At 38.6% G+C, this 15,031-nt stretch overlaps 4 protein-coding genes across 6 annotated transcripts; 3 read left to right on the top strand and 1 right to left on the bottom strand.

Moving 5' to 3' along the window:
• Positions 1-2,639: 2,639 nt before the first annotated feature.
• Positions 2,640-6,666, top strand: LOC109186391 (ultraviolet-B receptor UVR8-like). Of its 3 annotated transcripts, none has more exons than XM_019336346.1 (11): positions 2,640-3,002; positions 3,433-3,506; positions 3,606-3,690; positions 3,968-4,099; positions 4,196-4,423; positions 4,554-4,799; positions 4,981-5,024; positions 5,295-5,477; positions 5,694-5,784; positions 5,966-6,009; positions 6,093-6,666. In XM_019336346.1, the coding sequence occupies exons 1-11, from the start codon at positions 2,804-2,806 to the stop codon at positions 6,213-6,215; spliced, it is 1,449 nt and encodes a 482-aa protein (XP_019191891.1). In that variant the 5' UTR covers positions 2,640-2,803; the 3' UTR covers positions 6,216-6,666. The 3 variants fall into 3 exon arrangements, with proteins under 3 accessions (XP_019191891.1, XP_019191892.1, XP_019191893.1); XM_019336347.1 differs by having other exon boundaries at positions 4,560-4,799; XM_019336348.1 differs by lacking the exons at positions 3,433-3,506; positions 3,606-3,690.
• A 1,780-nt stretch (positions 6,667-8,446) lies between these two features.
• LOC109186390 (wall-associated receptor kinase-like 20) lies at positions 8,447-10,877 on the top strand. The gene is made up of 3 exons (XM_019336345.1): positions 8,447-9,324; positions 9,425-9,472; positions 9,695-10,877. The coding sequence occupies exons 1-3, from the start codon at positions 8,535-8,537 to the stop codon at positions 10,744-10,746; spliced, it is 1,890 nt and encodes a 629-aa protein (XP_019191890.1). The 5' UTR covers positions 8,447-8,534; the 3' UTR covers positions 10,747-10,877.
• Positions 10,878-10,995: 118 nt separating this feature from the next.
• On the bottom strand, positions 10,996-12,591 carry LOC109186397 (CASP-like protein 5B2). The gene is made up of 3 exons (XM_019336358.1): positions 12,245-12,591; positions 11,466-11,598; positions 10,996-11,342 (listed from the first exon to the last, which is right to left on the bottom strand). Exons 1-3 carry the CDS (start codon positions 12,373-12,375, stop codon positions 11,142-11,144), a joined length of 465 nt encoding a protein of 154 aa, XP_019191903.1. The 5' UTR covers positions 12,376-12,591; the 3' UTR covers positions 10,996-11,141.
• A 203-nt stretch (positions 12,592-12,794) lies between these two features.
• LOC109186396 (uncharacterized protein At2g39795, mitochondrial-like) lies at positions 12,795-14,346 on the top strand. Its single transcript, XM_019336357.1, has 3 exons — positions 12,795-13,140; positions 13,495-13,838; positions 13,921-14,346. Exons 1-3 carry the CDS (start codon positions 12,871-12,873, stop codon positions 14,078-14,080), a joined length of 774 nt encoding a protein of 257 aa, XP_019191902.1. The 5' UTR covers positions 12,795-12,870; the 3' UTR covers positions 14,081-14,346.
• Positions 14,347-15,031: the final 685 nt, after the last annotated feature.

Raw genomic sequence — 15,031 nt, forward strand, 5'->3', positions numbered from 1 at the left:
AATCCCATGTTTCGAATGTACATAATTGTATAATATGATACACATAAACTCCTAACATAATACACATAACCTTTTTTGAAAGGATAATACACATAATCTAACGTAATACATAATATATATAAACTCTTAAATAATATACATAAACTCTTAACGTAATACACATAAACACATCAACTCTTAACATGATACACACAGAGCGGTGTCCGTTGCTTCAACCCCTCACACAACTTAATAAAATGACGTCATTTTGAACAGAGTGGGACGCACAATGCATTGTATGTCCTTGTGCACGATATAATGATTGGATCAAATTGGCACCAACAATAAATTAGGGACCTAAGGTGAATTCTCAACAAAAATGGGATATTTTCCGACCAAATAATTTTGGGCTGGTTCCAAACCTTATCATATAAATTATAAACTACTGGGCCCATAAAATGATTTGCATTATGAGACACAATAATATAATGGCCCATGAGATGAGACTACGACCACCCAACACCCAATGATTCCGTACACATAGCTCCATTCCCTTAAACTATTGTGCCCCTCAGAAACCGAAGGCCATGGTTGGGCTACAAATGCACAATGATTGGACTCGCATTCTCAGCCACCCGATTGCTTATCCGATTCACAGATCCGAGCCCATCGAATGATTGAGAAACGTGTGGCTTCACGGATCCGTACACGCAACACCACTTGATAACAAGTGGCTTTAAGAATGGGCAACGTTTGAGCCGTGAAGTTTGTCTCGCGTTATGGGCCAGCGACCCGAACTCCTTATTTGGAAACGTGACATTATAACAACAAGTTAGGTACATCCTAGTATGACAGGTTAGATATTTGTTAAAGATTATAAGAGCATCCACACTTGTGCATATTGTGGGGAGATTTCAGCATTAATTCTTCCCTACATGAGATAATAGCTAGTGTGGAGGGGAGATAATTGAAAAATAATTGTCCTGCAAATGTGAGGATATTGTCAAAAAAAAAAAAAAGAAAGAAAGAAAGAAGAAGAAGGAAGGCTGTGCGCGAGGGCAAAAGCCTCTGATTATTATTATTATTTTTTTTAATTTTTTTTTGTTTTGTTTTGTTTTTTTTTTTCTCTCCCCTTCCACACTCTCTTTCCTAATCACTCTTACATTATTCCCCCATTCTCCCCAACCAATGTGGATGCTCTAAGGATTACAAACCTCATTATTCTTTTACGAGTTTTGATAATAATGTTATTTTACATGTTGAAAACAAATTAAATTCATTGTAAAATATTTATGAAAATATATAATATAATCAGATGATAAATTGCCTAATAGATTTGAAATATTGTGCATTTTAGTGTAAGGTAAATAAACACTTTGTAATTCGACCAGGAGTGATGATGACAATGAAAACAGAAAACACATGTAATGTGACAATAAATGACGAAATTCCCCATAACTCTTGGAAAAAAAAAAAAAAAAAAAGAGGAGACATGCAATAATTAGGCAGCCAGGTTTCACCTGAGGACACAAACACTCATAACTTTTACTGTATTTTTTTAGCGAATAGTTCGAATTATTTAAGAATTCTTAATTATAGCTCAATTAATCATGTAGTCTAAAATAAGATCCAATTTAATACACACACTTTCTAAAATTCTTGTATTTACTATTTTTTCTAAGTTCTATCGGATTTTGATGACATGACGTTTGATTAAGCTGATGTGATTGACAAAATAAAATAAAAAATGTTTTTGACATGGTGTCCATGATCATGGACATGTTTCAAATTCGATAATACCAAATGTTTGTAATGCAATGTTTTTACTGTAAAAAAAAAAAAAAAAAGAAAAAAAAAAGAAGAGTAAAGTGTATGTATTGCAATGTTTAAGAAGACGAAGCTAATGAAAGAAGTCAAAGATGAAGTATATAGTGATAGGGTTTGCTTGACTTTAATTTATAGTATTAATAAATTTATGTTAACAACCTTTTATTTAATTAAATTTCCATATCATTTTTATATGAACTGACAATCTAATGTAACTTGAAAAAAATGATAAATGCAAGATTTCTAGGAAGCTTGTGTATCAAATTGAATCTTATTTTAGATTATTACAGGGTTAAGCACTTGTGAATAGTGGTTGAGTTTTTTTGTTTTTTATTTTTATTTTTATTTTTATTTTAATACTACTGACTCTATTACAATGTAATATCTATTCATACATACTTTCATTTGAGAAGCTAACCGAGCACAAGGGTGACAATAGTGGTTGAGCCTATTTATTGACTTATTAAAAAATATATTTTTTAAAAAAAATATATAATGTGGTAGGAAACAGTTAAAATTCGTTAAAAAGGCAAAAAGCACTGGTCACCATTTCTCGATTGTATATGTAAGCATGTCGTGAGGTTTCGGAGGCTGGTGCTACCAGTAAGAATAATATGGTCGAGACTTGAGACATGACGACCTTCCAGAAGCTTCCCCCTAACACCTGGCTGTAAATCGCCAAATCATCTGATGGTTAGAAACGCACCACGTCGGCTGCCAACCACGTGAGCATCCGACGTGGCACCCCTCTTTGGCAGGAAAATGATACGCCCCCCTTTTTTAATGCTTTACGATACTTTTCCGAATTTTCTCACAACGCCAAAACCAAAAAAAATTAAAAATTAATAAAAAAACTCAAAACGCTCACAGCACTCTCTCTTTCGCTTCCACAAACGCAAACACTCCAAGGAAACTTTTCAAAGCTCACAACTTTATTGGTTTTATTTTTTCTCATTTTTTTTTCTTCTGTGTGTTTCGGGGAGGAGATTTGCTCGGAATGAATGGGAATGGCGAGGGGAGTGGCGTGGAGATGGAGAGAGTAGTGTATATGTGGGGGTATTTGCCGGGGGCTTTACAGAAACGGTCGCCGTTACTCTCGCCGGTGGTGGTGAAACTGCCGCCGTCGTCTGTTGGGGCCGGCACTTCATGGAAGGACGTTTCCGGCGGGGGTTGTGGCTTTGCCATGGCCATTTCAGGTAACTGTATTCTTTTTTCTCAAAGCTTCCTCTGCCATTTTCGCTGAATTGTTCTTCGACTGTATTTTATGAAGACAGAATCCGTTAGTCTTTTGTGCATTTGCGAATGGACTTTCTCTTCTTCTTTGGTTGAAGTCTCACTGTTTCATTTTCAGAGCGAGTGGCAGTAGGAAAGCTTGGAATCAATTATAGTTTAATTTGAAGGAAAAGGCTTGTAGCATATAAACCCTAAATTATTCCTTTAGAAAAAAAAAAAAAAAAAAAAAAAAAAAACTATTCTATAATATCAGGAGTTCTACTGTTTGAATTATGGTTTATGAAGTGCTGTAATCTGTATAAACTAAATCATGATATTTTTATCATATTGTGCAGTTTGTATATATGCTTTTGTATTATGCACTTATGCTGTTTGTATATATGGTTTAATTAGACTCTGGAAAGCTTATTACCTGGGGTTCAGCAGATGATTTGGGTCAAAGCTATATAACGTCAGGGAAGCATGGGGTAAGGGGCTGTAAGGCGGTATTTTGATTAAAAGTGTTATTGTATTCTTTAATTCTGTGCCAAACTAAGTTGCATTTTGTTGGAATTGATTTTTGTAAGGAAACGCCAGAGCCTTTTCCCCTTCCTGATGGAGTTTCAATAGCAAAAGCTTCTGCAGGTTGGGCTCATTGTGTTGTTGTTACAGGTACTCCGGACAGTTTTGACCCTACCACTGAAAATTGATTGGCAAAATGATTCAAAATTTAATACTCTGTACTTTAGAGATGGTTTAATGATGGCCTTTTACTGTTCGTTTTGCTTAATGGCTAAAATCTTTCCACTACAACGTCTATTCTGTTTGTCAAGTCAGTTTTATGTTTTAATGCCGTTAAATGTGTCCTCTTCATGCTATTGAGCCTCATCACCTCCTTTTATTCAATCATACCACTGAAGAAGACTGAAAGAATCAATCTCAAATGCAGAGAATGGAGAGGTTTTCACGTGGGGATGGAAAGAGTGCATCCCTTCTGGAAAGGTTATTGGGGATCCATCTGTGGGATTAAACATTGAGAACAGTGAAACTGAAAAACAGACTATGCTCTTTACAGAACAAGGTACTTTGCAATTTTGCATTGTATTTAGAATCAGCAAGATGCAGTTTCCCATTTGCTTTTTACGATGTAACATGCTGAAGGTTTACATTATCACAGTAAGCCCTCGCTTCCAGGGGTCAGGATCAGCTGCTGGTGCTGTGTCTGTTAGCAGAGGTGTAGAAGATGGTGCAAAAAGAAGACGCGTATCATCATCTAGACAAGCAGCAGAGAGCTCTTCGTCAAACGATGAAAGTCTTTCTGCACTTCCATGTTTGGTCACATTGAACCCAGGAGTAAGAGTTGTTAGTGTTGCAGCTGGTGGCAGGCACACACTCGCCCTGTCAGGTGAATTCCTCATATTTTGGACTGTGGATAATGCCTAGATCTATGGATCATAAGCACTGTGGATTTCTAATGATGTTAATAATTTCAAGCTATTTAAAGCAAAAAACTTGATTTATCTTTTTCCGCGAAGTTCCAGATATAGGACAAGTCTGGGGTTGGGGGTATGGAGGTGAAGGGCAGCTTGGCTTAGGGTCCCGCATTCGCATGGTATCTTCTCCACACCCCATTCCTTGCATCAGCTCCTCTCCCATGGCAAAGGATAGAGTTGTGGGTGTTTCTCATGGAAGCATGGGTTCAGAGGGACAAGGACATATAGCTCCGGGGAGTTATGTGAAAGCAATTGCCTGTGGCGGTCGCCATAGTGCCGTTGTAACAGGTATCTTCTAATAGTAATTGGGATGTATCATTTCCTTTTAATTTCTTCGTTGGTTTATCATTCCCCGCTCTTTGAATGGTCTACTCTGTATACCATTGTGTAAATGCCCTGTCATAAGGTACTGTTACATTGCTATAAAGCTATTTCAACAAAACCTTTTCTTCTACCAATTTGTTTGCAGATGCTGGAGCACTACTTACTTTTGGTTGGGGACTCTACGGACAGGTGAATCTCTTCGGACTAATTAATTGCTTAATAAAACTAACCAACTCTAAATTCTTCTGCATTAAACAGAGTATGTACAATTTTTCAAATATCTGTGGTTTGTAATAATTGTTTCAGTGAGTATAAACATTTATGCCCATGTCATCAAGATGTTAATATAATTGTATTACTAATTTGTGCTTTCACATCCAGTATGATGTCAATGTATTTTGTACTTGTTGATTCTGCTCTATTAAGACATTAAATAAAGTTGTGTTGCCATATCTGTAGTGTGGCCAAGGAAGTACTGATGATGAGCTAAGTCCTGCGTGTGTATCTTCGTTACTTGGAATCAGGATTAAAAGTGTTGCGGCTGGACTATGGCACACACTATGCATTTCTGCTGACGGTGATGTATATGCATTTGGTGGCAACCAATTTGGACAGTTAGGAACGGGAGGGGATCAAGCAGAGGTATATATACACACCGAATTCTATCCTTCGGATATTGTTTAGCATAGTTTAATGTAAAAGACAATTTATCCTTTGGTAATGAAGCGCTTTCTTGCAACCATTCAACTATAGATCTTTTATTGTGAACGTTGAACATGTGAACGACAAATGGATCATAGCACAAGTAATTAAGGTTGAAGACCGCCTAACCTTTTCTTTCCCTTTTTTACATGGCAGACTCTTCCCCGGCTTCTTGATGCTCCTAGTTTGGAAAACGTGAATGCAAAAGTCGTATCATGTGGAGCACGCCACAGCGCTATAGTTACAGGTACGTTAACTATTTTCTCCGGGACACACTGAAAATATTGCTGTAGTAGTATGCCACGGTATGGAGGTTATGTTTAACAAATGCTGATTTAGATTATGCAGTTGCCATAATTGGCTACATTTATCTAATGCACGCCTAACTACTTTTTTCCGTTTGATTTTCCTTTCTTACGTTTCTGAAGAGGACAGCAAAGTGTTCTGCTGGGGCTGGAACAAGTATGGCCAGGTACTCTCTGCAAACATTTTCCACAACCAACATACAGTCAAGTTATTTGCCTGAATACTAAAGATTATTTACGCGATTTGCAGCTCGGTTTGGGCGATGTAATAGATCGCAACATTCCCACACAAATGTCAATCGATGGATGTGTCCCGAAAAAGGTGTCATGTGGATGGTGGCACACCCTTCTACTAGCAGAATCACCCACATGAATGCCCTTCAATCTCCTGAGTGATCCAGGCACAGTTTTGCTAGGTTAGCAGTTAAGTCATATATATACATATGTGTGTGTGTTCATGTACATAAAATAGCTTGTATACATTATGGCAAAAATATAAGCGTCAAAATCCAATGAGTAAGCCACTCTATCCAACCACACCATCAAGAAATGTGTTCCTATTGTTGTGTGGAAGATTAGAAGGTATATGATTGTAGCCTACCGTGTATTGGCCTCGGGTTTATAGTGTGGTACAATCTCACATCGACTCCTTTAGGAATGGAGAAGTGGTACTTAAAGTTAAAGTCTCGGATTAAGTGTCTATATTAGTGTATGAATATGTTACTGCAAATCTGGTATAGTGTTTAGGTTGAACTCAAGACTTTGAAAGTGTTGCCAACTTCAACCTCATTATATATATATACACTTGCATACTTATGTTCAAACGTGTATATAAGTTAATCAGGGGCAGATCAAGCCTTCTAGATTGGTGGATGTTTGGCTGCCAAGTTTGACTATATGGACTGATGCATGTATTTAATTATAGACTATTAAGAATTGGAATAAAGGTGATAATGTGAGATATAGGCAGAAGCTTCTGATATTGACGAAAATATGAATTTTTTTATATTACATGTAGAATTATTGTAAGGGGACTCACGGGGCAACATTATTGTATTATCCTTTCAAAGCAAATATTTAATGTTTTTAAGTTTATGATTGCTATCCTATTGTCGTCCCAACTAACCCAACCAACCACTGCATGTTCAGAGAGACAGAGAGTCACATGGCTGCTACGATTTTTATTTGTGTTTGTCAACCCTCGCCATTAAAGATGAAAGTTGACCATCCTTAAAGTACCTATGCGGCTATACCCCGGCCTGTTTTTACAACTCTACATTGAATTATCGTAATTTGCATTTTCCTTTATACTCTGTCAAGTCAAAAGGTTAAAGATTCTTAAAATTGAAGATTTAACTTTTGTGAAAAAAATTTAACCGTCAAATGTATCAAGGACACATCCCAAAATGATCATTGTTTACATGCGATATCGTACGATACACAAAAATTTCTTACATCTCAAAATATATTACAAGGTAAGTAGGGTAGAAGCACACAAAAGTCAAAGATAATAACTTAAAGAACCTTCCATATATATTGTCCAGTTGTCGCCGCTTGTTTGGTATTTATCTACTAAATGAAGCAAAATAATATTTTTGTTTTGACTAAAAAAAGGGGAAAAAAGAATTATTTTTCCAATCTCAATGTGCAGAAAATTCAATGCAATGTATTTAATACTTCACATGTTTTGTGCCTAAAGAAAACTTCACATTGATTTTTTTTTTTTTTATTGTACTCAAGGTTTCTACACTTTAGAAGTCAATCTTTCCTCTTTAAAAAAAAGGGAAAATGGCACTTTTTTCCCCTGTGTTATATACTTATAGCACTTTTTTCTCCTATATTATTTAAGTGGCAATTTCCCCCCCTGATATATTAAATGGACATATTTATCCTTAAAATAAATATTTTCTTTATTTTACTTCTCCAACAAATTATAACCACAATTTGAAAAAATAAAATACATTAATTGTTGAATTTAGAATACTTTAAAAATAAAAAAATAAAATTTTAAAATAATGTTTGAACCAACAGTTCAAATTGGATCCGAAATTGTGAAACAACGATTCAAAATAAAAACCAAATCGCGATTATATATACTTATATGTGAGAGTCAATATAAATGCGAAAAAAACATACACTATTTGCAAATATTATAATTCTAATTTTAAGCTATTGCTAGTAGTTGTTCCGATTTGAACCTCTGGTTCACGGTTCAGAATCTATTTTTTTCCACTTCACAATTTTAATAAACGGAAACCCAAATATTGGGTTATGTTATGAATCATAACCGAATTTTTTTTTATTTGATTGCTATAGTGTTCGGTTCAGTTCGAACCGAACTGTGGCCATCCCTACGTATAAACAATAATTTGTTGAACAAGAGAAATAAATAAAATATGTATTTAAGGGTAAAAATGTCTATTTAATATTATCAGGGGGAAAAACCGCCACTTTTATAATAATTGAGGGGGCAAATGTGGATGCATGAATAACTCAGGAGGAAAAAGTGCTATAAACATATAACACAGGGGAAAAAGTGTCATTTTCCCAAAAAAAAAAAAAAGAAGTCAATCTTTCATTTCTCTTTTGAGATAAACATCCTGAGAAACTGTTCTTCTTTTGACCTATAATTCCTATAAATAGAAGAATCAGTGGCTTCTCGGCGTATTTTTCCGGTTCCCTTAGCTCCAAAATGACAGCGGCTTATACCTCTCTACTGCGGCGGCGCCACCTCTTTGTTGCGTTGCTGCTGCTATCATGCTCGGGGAGCGCACTCTCTGCTCGGAGGTGCGCCGACTGCGGCTCTTCTCCGGTGCCGTACCCACTCAGCACCGGCCCCGACTGCGGCGATCCCTCGTACAAGGTTCGATGCAATAATGGTGGCCTAGTGTTTGATACGCTCAATAATACGTATCCGATAACCTCCATTACCCCGGAATCTCAGCGGCTGACGATCGCGCCGTCGTCCTTTGTTCCCGGCGCCTGCGTCACCGACGATATCTCCACCGGCGGCGTCCTGCTTAACTCATCGTTGCCGTTCAACATCACCAGCAGCAACACCATTCTGTACCTTAACTGTACGGTAGATCTGCTGAACTCGCCCCTCAACTGCACCGCCTCCAGCCTCTGCCATACCTATATAACTAGCAGCCTGGGCGGCGGCGCGTGCTCCAACGCGCCGATTTGCTGCACTTTCCGAGCCGGCGGGTCGTCGACGTCGGACAAGATGCGGGTCCGGAGTTCGGGTTGCAGCGCGTACCGGAGCTTTGTAAACCTGGATGATTCTTTGCCGGTGAGCCGGTGGCCGCAACCGGCAATGGAATTGCAGTGGGTGTCGCCGCCGGAGCCTCTGTGTCGCTCCCAATCTGATTGTGATTCCGATTCGACTTGCGGAACGGACGGGAATTCGGGTGGCGGCGTCAGCAGATGTTTCTGTAACTCAGGGTTACACTGGGACCCCATTGTTGGATCTTGTGTTCGCAGTAAAGATTCAATCTTTAACATAGTAAAGTTCCTTAAAATCTCCGAAACCTTTCAATTTTCTATCTAATCTAACATGATATAATCCTTAAATTTGTTCAGATGTATGCCAGGATGGTTGTGGAAGTGATAAAACTGCCCTTATAGCAGGTACATATCTAACTATTAGTATAAGATTTTAGTTGCCCAATGCCCACACAAGCATAAGCGGTAGATTGTGGCAAGAACATAGGATCGAGTCTTTCGAAAATTACACCTAATGTGTAGTGAACTCTTTGTGGGCACCCGATACTGGTCACCTGATTTACCTCTTCATTATCCTATCGGGAAGTCTTGACATAATTGGGGATTCTTGATTCTTGATTCTTGCAGGATTAACATCAGGTTTGGGGGTGGCACTGGTAGCTGCAGTGATAGGATTCTTGGTGTACAAGCGATATCAGCGCATCAGGGAGGCGCGAGAGCGGCTAGCTAGCGAGCGTGAGGCCATACTCAATGCGGGTGGTGTCAAGACTGCAAAGCTTTTTAGCGGGACGGAGATCAAGAGGGCGACGAATAACTTTTCTCGAGACAGGCTGCTTGGTGTGGGTGGATATGGTGAAGTGTACAAAGGAGTTCTTGATGATGGAAGAGTGGTTGCTGTGAAATGTGCCAAACTGGGCAACACTAAGGGCACTGACCAAGTTTTGAATGAGGTGAGAATATTGTGTCAAGTGAACCACAAGAGCCTCGTGCGCCTTCTCGGCTGTTGTGTCGAGCTCGAGCAGCCATTGATGGTGTACGAGTACATCCCGAATGGAACTCTACTCGACCATCTAAAGGGCGATGATAAGCGCAAGCATCTAGCATGGAGCCACCGGCTCAACATTGCACAGGCGACCGCAGAGGGGCTGGCTTACCTCCATTTCTCCGCGGTTCCTCCAATCTACCATCGCGATGTCAAGTCCAGCAACATTTTGTTGGACGAGAAGTTAAACGCTAAGGTCTCGGATTTCGGTCTCTCGCGTCTCGCTCACACGGACATGAGCCACATATCGACTTGCGCCCAGGGCACCTTAGGGTATCTTGATCCCGAGTACTACAGGAACTATCAGCTCACCGACAAGAGTGATGTCTACAGCTTCGGGGTCGTGCTGCTAGAGCTCCTGACGTCCCAGAAAGCAATAGACTTTAACAGAGACCAAGACGACGTAAACTTGGCAGTTTACGTGCAAAGGCTGGTCGAGGAGGAAAGAATAATGGACGCTGTAGATCCCGTGTTGAAGGAAGGCGCAAGCAACTTGGAGCTGGAGACTATGAAGGCACTAGGGTTCCTGGCAACCGGGTGCTTGGAGGAGCGCCGACAAAACAGGCCTTCCATGAAAGAAGTGGTCGAGGAAATCGAGTATATAATTAGTATAGCAATGGCAAAGGATGAGAAGTAAGCAGCAATGCAGAAATTAAAGTATTTAGGATTGTGTGTTTGTATGTGTGTTTTGCTTTGTTTCCCAACCCGACATACTATTTCCTAGTTGATCAGATGTTACTGTCTTTTTTAGTACTACTGACTCTGTTACAATGCAGTATCTGTTCATAACGACTTTCTCAAAGTACTGAAGCACAAAGAGTCAATACCGCCTCCACTGAAGCTCGAACCCACTACTTGATCTCTAATTTACATCAAACACAGCATATTGGAGACAGATCAGATATAGCGATGTGAATCGTGTGTTGTTAGAAGGTTGAATGTTTGTTATTCGGATACTGTCAAAATCGAGCATATTCACAGATAGAAAGCTGCAGCGAGGTTGCAGCCCCGAGTGGCCTAAAACCAGCTCATCTAACTCGAGGCTGCAAGACAAAACGTGACAAGAGAAGAGATAGCGAGAAAAAACCAGGATACAAAAGCCAATGCAATCGAAATCTGGAACATGTTGCAGGAGATATTGGCCTGGGATCTGCAGAAAGTCGTGTCCCTAGCGAGCAGAACCATCACGCCAGCCGATGAGCACGCAGCGCCAAGGGATAGCATCGCTGTCACCTGCATTACATACAATCAGAAATCCCGCAACCAAGATCTGATCTTTTTGTAAGAAAAACAGCATTCGTTCGTTTATCACCCACAAGTCGCGTAAATTAAAAGTGAAGGAGCAGAGAAAGGTACCCAATCGCCAACAGCAGACAGGCTCATGAAGATATGATTACACGGATCTCTCTTAACCCTCAGGGCATGAATATCATTGCAGGCGAGTATAAAACTCCATATAACTTGAAGCCCCATCGAAGCAATCAAATAGCTGAACCAGGAGACACGCACTAATGAGCTTAAACAAATAGCAAGTGCAGTCACAATCGCGAGCATTACAAAAGTAACAAGCATCAATATATATATATGCAGCTTGAAACTTTACTAAAACCCCAACACCGAAAGAAAGCTCAAAACCACACTAAACATTACCATCAGGACTAAAAGGACAAACCGATAAAAGTTCCCAAGCAAAACAACTTTGCTACAATTTCAAGAAAGTAAAAAGTTTGATTCTTTTGCACTAACCAATCGCGAGGACCCGACTACCTTAAGACCATTTCTTGAAAACGTGATATGCAACCGGTTTGATCAATTGAGCTAGTTCAGTTCACCTAATCCAACAAGCTCAAAGGTCCAAAGCAATACTCTCTTGCAGTTCAAATAGCTTTACAGAACCTATTCCACTTACAGAGTATATTATATAATGTCCATTGTAAAACTTTCTTTCCAACCTCAGCCTGCCATTCAACTCTATTTAGAGACTAATCTTCTCCAACAAAGGATAAAGAATGAAAAGCATCCACATTCATTACCATGCTAATTTCCATTCAAATGCAGTGAAAAGAATATTCATATAAAAATAAAAATAAAAAGATTCTGGGTAAAATGAAAAAGACAATAATAAAGAAAGGTACCAGAAAGCAGTGGCAATAGAAAATCCAGAAGCAGAAGCCATAACTCCAAGTGAAGCAGCTGCAAACCCACACTGCCCTATTCTCAGAACCAGTCCACTTGCCTTTCCTGGCCTTCCAAACATCACCTTCATCTCTTCTCTCTCTTATATGTGTATCAAAATTGAATCTTTCTTCAAAGGGTACTTTGAACAAGGAAGAATGACAAAGAATGTTTCTTCAGATCTTCCAATGCTGCTGCTATTGGGATTCTACAACAGACGTAGATTATAGTAAACCCTAAAGTAAAATGGGAAGAAATCGAAAAAGTTGTCTTCTTTTATGGTGTTTTAGGAGTATACTTCAGCTTGTTGATTGATTATTTATGGAAAGAAAACTCTTTTTTTTTATTATTATTATTACACATTACACATTAGGATTAGATAAATGTCGCTAATTATCTTATCTGGATCACGTTTGGGCCGTGGCAAGCCCAATATTGAGGGACCAGTGGACGTCTATGGAGTCGCGGACACCTGATAAAATCTCAAAAACCCAGCATCATAAACACCTTATAAAATCCTAAAACCCTACAAGAAGGTTATACTATACTCTTCGCTGCGTTTCATCTCTCTTCTAAAACCCTAAAAATGGCGTTCAGCAATATCGTCAGAAGAACGGCTGTGCAAATCGCGCCTGTCGCCGCTCGATTCATTGGAAGAGTTCAGAGGTATCACCACCACTGCTCTTCTTCCCTCTTCTCCTCCGCCGCCGCCAATCGCGTGGGTGTTTCTGGAAGCTTTTTCCGGCGCGCAGTCCCTTCTGGATTACACCACTTCTCCACGAAATCTGATGAGGCCCTTCTCAAAGTCATCGAGTCCGAGATCGGATGCGCCGTAGAAACCGAAGGAATTGACAAGGTTTCACATCCCTCTACTTTTTCCCTTTCTTTTTCATTTTTTCTAGTTCATTAATGGTTGTTCATGTTGAAGTTGTTCTGAAAGTTTTGAGCTTTGGTACTTAGTTCAAGAATTGATTATTCTGGAGGCTCAATTTGCATATATATGTTTATATTTATTTGTTCTAGTTTCAGAATAGGATTGTTCTTGGCTCACTTTGTTGACTTGGTAATTGCAAGTTTGCAAAGTTCCACTTGTTACTAAAAAAAGAATAGGATTGTTCTAGTTCAAAGATTGAATTTTTTTGGTCCATTGTTGTTTTTAGCTTGTGAATTGAGCATCCATGAAGTTTCCATGACTTTGTTTGTGATTCAGGTTGAGGATGTTCCTGCTGGTTTTCCATTTAAAATTGAAGATAATCCTGGATATCAGACCATAACACTGACAAGAGAGTATCAAGGTGAAACCATCTGTGTAGAAGTGCACATGCCTGACCTTGTTACTGGTGAAGAGAATCAGGAAGGAGCATCCGGGGACGAGGACACCGAACAGGGCAATGAGTCCCAAATTCCTCTTGTTGTAAGAGTTTCCAAGAAGAATGGACCTGCACTGGAGTTTGGCTGCACTGCTTATCCTGATGAGATTTCCATAGATAGCTTGTCAATTAGGGATCCCAATAGTGCAGAGGAACAAATTGCATATGAAGGCCCTGATTTCGCGTGAGTTTGTTTATTTTTGCTGTGATTAACCCCGTTTCGTTTGCATTCACACTAATGCCATCTATCTCTCTTTTGCTTTTAGGGATTTGGATGAGAATCTTCAGAAAGCTTTCCACAAGTATCTCGAGATCAGGGGCATCAAGCCGAGCACGACCAACTTTTTGCATGAGTACATGATAAACAAGGATGGGAGGGAGTACTTGATGTGGCTTAAAAACCTCAAGAAATTCATTGAGGCTTGATTGATAGATAGTTAGATGTTTGCTTACCTCTTCTGAAGGTGTAGTGAGGGCTTTTACTATGTTGTTTTTTGCCTGACAATACACTGTTAATGTTGGTTTTAATGGAAGATATGATACTATTAGTGGAAACTATTTGTGTTGGGTAGAAATTGGTACAATTTTATCATTCTATGTAACATTGTAGCCCAGAAGAGTCAAATTGTCGGCTATGGAAGTCTTTTACTTGTTCGTACCATGAATAAAGGTTTTGATGAGTGTTTGTCAATGAAAGTCATACTGTGGACAAGTATTTACTCGCTGATCTTACAACAATAGCCAATATCATATCCTGGTGATAGTTATTTCTCCATGATCATTTATAAATATCAATGTATGAAAATAGGAAGAAATGACTATGTATTAGTTCTCACTTTGAGTAAGTCTTGTGTAAGAATCTTATTTTCTCACTTCAAATATCATTTTTTTTTTTTTAGGTTGTTTGGTTACCATTCAAAGCAATTACATTTTTTTCTATTTTCTCACTTCAAATATCATTTTTTTTTAGATAATTTGGTTACCATTCAAAACAATTACATCTTTTTTCTTTTAACCTTCGTTTTACTTGTCTTTTCGGTTAGAAATGGCCGCCATATATTTCTTTTGTCTTTTTTTTCTTTTAATCATGTCTATGACAACTCAAGATTTTTAAAAATATAAATAAATGAAAGAATATAAAAGAAATTAAAAATAAAGTTGATGACATCTCAAGAAACACTTAAATTCCAAGATTTCGTTGCTAATCTTGCAATGGGTTAAGACTAGAGTGCCATACACGTAGAAGCATCCTTGGGGACATTTGTTGTTGCTGTGGAAAGATCAAACTTTATGAGTAATTAGAAATATTTTAATGAGTTGTTTAAGTTATATATATTTCTCCTTATTCTACTTTCTACTTTCTTAAAAAAAAACCCA

The sequence above is a fragment of the Ipomoea nil genome, unplaced genomic scaffold, assembly GCF_001879475.1.
Source record: "Ipomoea nil cultivar Tokyo-kokei standard unplaced genomic scaffold, Asagao_1.1 scaffold1407, whole genome shotgun sequence".
NCBI lineage: Eukaryota > Viridiplantae > Streptophyta > Magnoliopsida > Solanales > Convolvulaceae > Ipomoea > Ipomoea nil.

Excerpts from the sequence above, each read along its gene's own strand:
- LOC109186391 (XM_019336346.1), top strand. The coding sequence starts at position 2,804 with ATGAATGGGAATGGCGAGGGGAGTGGCGTGGAGATGGAGAGAGTAGTG. Across the intron at positions 4,800-4,980 it reads CCATAGTGCCGTTGTAACAG|ATGCTGGAGCACTACTTACT; the intron begins GTATCTTCTAAT and ends ATTTGTTTGCAG. Across the intron at positions 5,785-5,965 it reads CCACAGCGCTATAGTTACAG|AGGACAGCAAAGTGTTCTGC; the intron begins GTACGTTAACTA and ends ACGTTTCTGAAG.
- LOC109186397 (XM_019336358.1), bottom strand. The coding sequence starts at position 12,375 with ATGAAGGTGATGTTTGGAAGGCCAGGAAAGGCAAGTGGACTGGTTCTG. Across the intron at positions 11,599-12,244 it reads TCTATTGCCACTGCTTTCTG|CTATTTGATTGCTTCGATGG; the intron begins GTACCTTTCTTT and ends CTCCTGGTTCAG. Across the intron at positions 11,343-11,465 it reads TGTCTGCTGTTGGCGATTGG|GTGACAGCGATGCTATCCCT; the intron begins GTACCTTTCTCT and ends TATGTAATGCAG.
- LOC109186390 (XM_019336345.1), top strand. The coding sequence starts at position 8,535 with ATGACAGCGGCTTATACCTCTCTACTGCGGCGGCGCCACCTCTTTGTT. Across the intron at positions 9,325-9,424 it reads TGTTGGATCTTGTGTTCGCA|ATGTATGCCAGGATGGTTGT; the intron begins GTAAAGATTCAA and ends AAATTTGTTCAG. Across the intron at positions 9,473-9,694 it reads TAAAACTGCCCTTATAGCAG|GATTAACATCAGGTTTGGGG; the intron begins GTACATATCTAA and ends TGATTCTTGCAG.
- LOC109186396 (XM_019336357.1), top strand. The coding sequence starts at position 12,871 with ATGGCGTTCAGCAATATCGTCAGAAGAACGGCTGTGCAAATCGCGCCT. Across the intron at positions 13,141-13,494 it reads AAACCGAAGGAATTGACAAG|GTTGAGGATGTTCCTGCTGG; the intron begins GTTTCACATCCC and ends TTTGTGATTCAG. Across the intron at positions 13,839-13,920 it reads TATGAAGGCCCTGATTTCGC|GGATTTGGATGAGAATCTTC; the intron begins GTGAGTTTGTTT and ends TTTTGCTTTTAG.